This window comes from Charadrius vociferus, unplaced genomic scaffold (genome assembly GCF_000708025.1).
Source record: "Charadrius vociferus isolate BGI_N301 unplaced genomic scaffold, ASM70802v2 scaffold1084, whole genome shotgun sequence".
NCBI classification, from domain to species: Eukaryota; Metazoa; Chordata; class Aves; order Charadriiformes; family Charadriidae; genus Charadrius; species Charadrius vociferus.
The window spans coordinates 83,341-88,120 of record NW_009647974.1 but is presented as its reverse complement, the minus strand read 5'-3'; the positions used below and the strand labels follow the sequence as shown (position 1 = coordinate 88,120).

Sequence of the window (4,780 nt, the reverse complement as noted above, 5' to 3'; positions counted from 1 at the left end):
TATTCCCCCCCCTCCTTTTCCGGGTCCCCCCCACATCCCCTCCCCACATCTCGCTTTGCCCCAAACTCTCCTGCCGGGGAAAATTTGGGGCTTTTCCCAGCTTTTTTTTTGCTCCCAGACACAGAGTTTTATCAAACCAAACCGGGAGATCTATTCCCCCCCGCCAAAAAAAATCGCATCTCTCTTTCACCCCCTGAGCTGTAAAGAGCCAAATTTGGCCGCTTTTATCCCAAATGAGCCGGTGACGCTGCTCAGCTCCGGGATCTGGGGATGCTGCAGGACCGGAGCATCCAACACCGGGATGAAGGTTTTTGTGGGGGTGGGGAGAGCTCTGTTAAACATCCCGCAAAACCCCGTTTGCCGCCCTGATGCTCGGCCTTCCCCTTCTCCCCCGGCACAGTTTTTGGGCTGGATTTGGGGTAAAAAAGGGCCGGAGAGGAGGCGGGAGGGGGAAGGGCGAGCTGTGGGTTATCCCGCAGCTGTGTAAACAGGCCGGGAGCGAGGGGGGGGCTCAACGGGGCCGCGGCGGGGCTTGCCGAGCCCCGGGGGGCTTTGCAAAAAAAAACCACCCAGGAATTGGGGCTGGGAACGGGGACGGGGCGGGGAAGGTGCGGGGACGAGCGATTCGGGGTCACCGTGTGTGTCCGTCCCCCTCCGCCGACCGCTGGTGGGTTGTGGGAGGATGGACGGACGCTGGGGCTGCGCCAGCGGGATGCTTCCCCGCCCGCTTTCCCTGCGCCTCCGGGGGGGGTTTGGGATGGGGACGAAGCCATCGGGTACCAGCGTCGCACAGATCTTCTCCGGGCAAAGGGAAAAAGCCAGCGCGGAAGTTTTCCACCCCCGGCGCCTGCGGGTAAAGTTTTACCTGGAAAAAAACAGCAGCTCAGGTCCCAAACGGAGATTTTTTCTCCCAAAATGAGACTCCGGTGGCCTTCGAGCCCGGCAGAGAGGAGCTGGCTGCGACCTCGTGCCATCTCACCCGGACACGCGACGCACGGCCAAGTGATGTTGGGTCGTGCGACGTCGGGGTGAGCAACATCGGGAGGACAGGCAGTGCCTGGAGGTGTAACAGCAGCACCGGGAGCGGCGGGACACAGGAGGTCAGGGCATGAAACAGCGGGACCTGGGATGCTGGGACACGCTACACCACCAGGACACACAAGACCAGGACATGCAGGACCAGGACACGCCACACCGTGCCAAACAATGGTGGGACATGCGACACTGGGATATGCGATGCTGGGATATGCGATGCCAGGACATACAACACCAGGACACGTGATGCTGGGACATGCAACGTCGTGACACACAATGTCGGGACACACAACACCAGGACACGTGATGCTGGGACACACGATGTCGGGACACAACACTAGAACATGCGATACTGGGACACGTGGTGCTGGAATGTTTGATGCTGGGACACATGATGCCAGGACATGCAACACCAGGACACGTGAGGCTGGGACATACAACGCCATGACACACAATGGTGGGACAATGCCAGGACATGCAAGACCAGGACACGAGATACTGGGAGGCACGATACTGGGATGCATGATGCTGAGACATGCAACACCAGGACATGTGATGCTGGGACATACAATACTGTGACACGTGATACCGGGACATGCAACACCAGGACACGCAATGCTGGGACACACAATGCCGGGACATAACACCAGAACATGTGATACTGGGACAAGTGGTGCTGGGACATTTGATGCTGGGACACATGATGCCAGGACATGCAACACCAGTACATGCGATGCTGGGACACATGACGCTGGGACATACAACACCAGGACATGTGATGTAGGGACGTACAACACTGGGACACACGATGCCGGGACACACAAGACCAGGACACAAGATACTGGGACACACAATACTGGGATGCGTGATGCTGAGACACGCAACACCAGGACACACGATGGTGGGACATGTGATGCTGAGACACACGATGCCGGGACACGCAACACCAGGACAGGCAATGCTGGGACACATGATGTGGGACATACACCAGGACATACGATGCTGGGACATACCACACTGGGATGTGCCACACCAGGACACATGATGCCCAGATACATGATGCTGGGACATGCAACACCAGGACACGTGACACTGGGACATACAACGCCGGGACACATGATGCTGGGACACACAAGACCAGGACATGAGATACTCCAGTTCCAACGTGTGGTGCTGGGATGCATGATGCTGAGACACGCAACACCAGGACATGTGATGCTGGGACACACAAGGCCAGGACATGAAATACTCCAGGTCCAACGTGTGGTGCTGGGATGCATGATGCTGAGACACGCAACACCAGGACATGTGATGCTGGGACACACAAGGCCAGGACATGAAATACTCCAGGTCCAACGTGTGGTGCTGGGATGCATGATGCTGAGACACGCAACACCAGGACATGTGATGCTGGGACACACAAGGCCAGGACATGAAATACTCCAGGTCCAACGTGTGGTGCTGGGATGCATGATGCTGAGACACGCAACACCAGGACATGTGATGCTGGGACACACAAGGCCAGGACATGAAATACTCCAGGTCCAACGTGTGGTGCTGGGATGCATGATGCTGAGACACGCAACACCAGGACATGTGATGCTGGGACACACAAGGCCAGGACATGAAATACTCCAGGTCCAACGTGTGGTGCTGGGATGCATGATGCTGAGACACGCAACACCAGGACATGTGATGCTGGGACACACAAGGCCAGGACATGAAATACTCCAGGTCCAACGTGTGGTGCTGGGATGCATGATGCTGAGACACGCAACACCAGGACATGTGATGCTGGGACACACAAGGCCAGGACATGAAATACTCCAGGTCCAACGTGTGGTGCTGGGATGCATGATGCTGAGACACGCAACACCAGGACATGTGATGCTGGGACACACAAGGCCAGGACATGAAATACTCCAGGTCCAACGTGTGGTGCTGGGATGCATGATGCTGAGACACGCAACACCAGGACATGTGATGCTGGGACACACAAGGCCAGGACATGAAATACTCCAGGTCCAACGTGTGGTGCTGGGATGCATGATGCTGAGACACGCAACACCAGGACATGTGATGCTGGGACACACAAGGCCAGGACATGAAATACTCCAGGTCCAACGTGTGGTGCTGGGATGCATGATGCTGAGACACGCAACACCAGGACATGTGATGCTGGGACACACAAGGCCAGGACATGAAATACTCCAGGTCCAACGTGTGGTGCTGGGATGCATGATGCTGAGACACGCAACACCAGGACATGTGATGCTGGGACACACAAGGCCAGGACATGAAATACTCCAGGTCCAACGTGTGGTGCTGGGATGCATGATGCTGAGACACGCAACACCAGGACATGTGATGCTGAGACACACAAGACCAGGACATGAGATACTCCAGTTCCAACGTGTGGTGCTGGGATGCGTGATGCTGAGACACGCAACACCAGGACATGTGATGCTGGGACACACGATGCCGGGGCATGCAACACCAGGACACACGGTGCTGGGACATGCAACAGCAGGACATGCAATGCTGGGACATGCCACACTGGGACGTGCCACACCAGGACATGCAATGCCCAGACTCATGATGCTGGGACATACAACGCCAGGACACGCGATGGTGAGACATGCCACACCGGGACATGCCGCAATGGGACACGTCATGCCAGCCACACGGTGGTGGGACACACGGTGCCAGGACACGCAAGACCAGGACATGAGATACTGGGATGCATGATACTGGGATGCGTGATGCTGAGACACACAACACCAGGACACGCAGTGCTGAGACACACGATGCTGGGACATACAACACCAGGACACGTGACACTGGGACATACAACGCCGTGACACACGATGCTGGGACACACAATGCCAGGACACGCAAGACCAGGACACGAGATACTGGGATGCGCGATACTGGGACGTGTGATGCTGAGACACACAACACCAGGACACGCGACGCCGGGACATACAACACCAGGACATGCGGTGGTGGGACATGCGATGGTGGGACATGCCACACCGGGACATGCCACAGTGGGAGACGTCGTGCCCGGCCACGCAGTGCTGGGACACGCAGTGCTGGGACACACAGTGCCGGGACACACAAGACCAGGACATGAGATACTGGGACACGCGATAGTGGGACATGTGATGCTGAGACACTCAACACCAGGACACGTCATGCTCGGATGCACGACACCGGGACGTACAACGCCAGGACATGCGGTGATGGGACATGCGATGGTGGAACATACCATACCGGGACACATGATGCCCAGATACGTGATGCTGGGACATGCAACGTCGGGACATACAACACCAGGACACGTGATGCTGGGACATGTGATGGTGGGACATGCGATGGTGGGACATGCGATGGTGGGACATGCCACACCGGGACACGCCACAGTGGGACACGTCGTGCCTGGCCACGCGGTGCAGGGACACACGGTGCCAGCCCCGCCACCAGCCGGGACATTTCCAGCAGCGTTTTTCCTCCTTCCCGGTAAAAAACACCTCAGCCGGGCCGGAGCCCCGCGTGTGGAAGAGGAGAGGAAATCCGCTCATTAAGACCCCTAATTGGGCATTGGGGGATCCCACCGCCTCCGCACCTCCTCCCCGAGCGCGGAGGCAAAACGCCGCCGCACGACCGACCCCCCCACCCCACGCCATCGCCCCTTCGCCGGGCGGGGGGGGGGGTCCCCTCCCCCCGGGGAGGGGGCCGCCAG

General features: G+C 58.0%; 2 protein-coding genes across 2 annotated transcripts in view; one reads left to right on the top strand and one right to left on the bottom strand.

Moving 5' to 3' along the window:
- Window positions 1-3,690, bottom strand: part of DBNL (drebrin-like) — a 50,209-nt gene extending 46,519 nt beyond the window's left edge. The window contains 1 exon segment of the mRNA XM_009883457.1: window positions 3,683-3,690. Within this exon segment, the coding sequence (XP_009881759.1) occupies window positions 3,683-3,690 (8 nt within the window).
- A 717-nt stretch (window positions 3,691-4,407) lies between these two features.
- TCF7L1 (transcription factor 7-like 1 (T-cell specific, HMG-box)) overlaps window positions 4,408-4,780 on the top strand; it is an 11,700-nt gene continuing 11,327 nt past the window's right edge. The window contains exon 1 of the mRNA XM_009883456.1: window positions 4,408-4,557. Within this exon, the coding sequence (XP_009881758.1) occupies window positions 4,408-4,557 (150 nt within the window). The remainder of the gene's footprint in view (window positions 4,558-4,780) is intronic.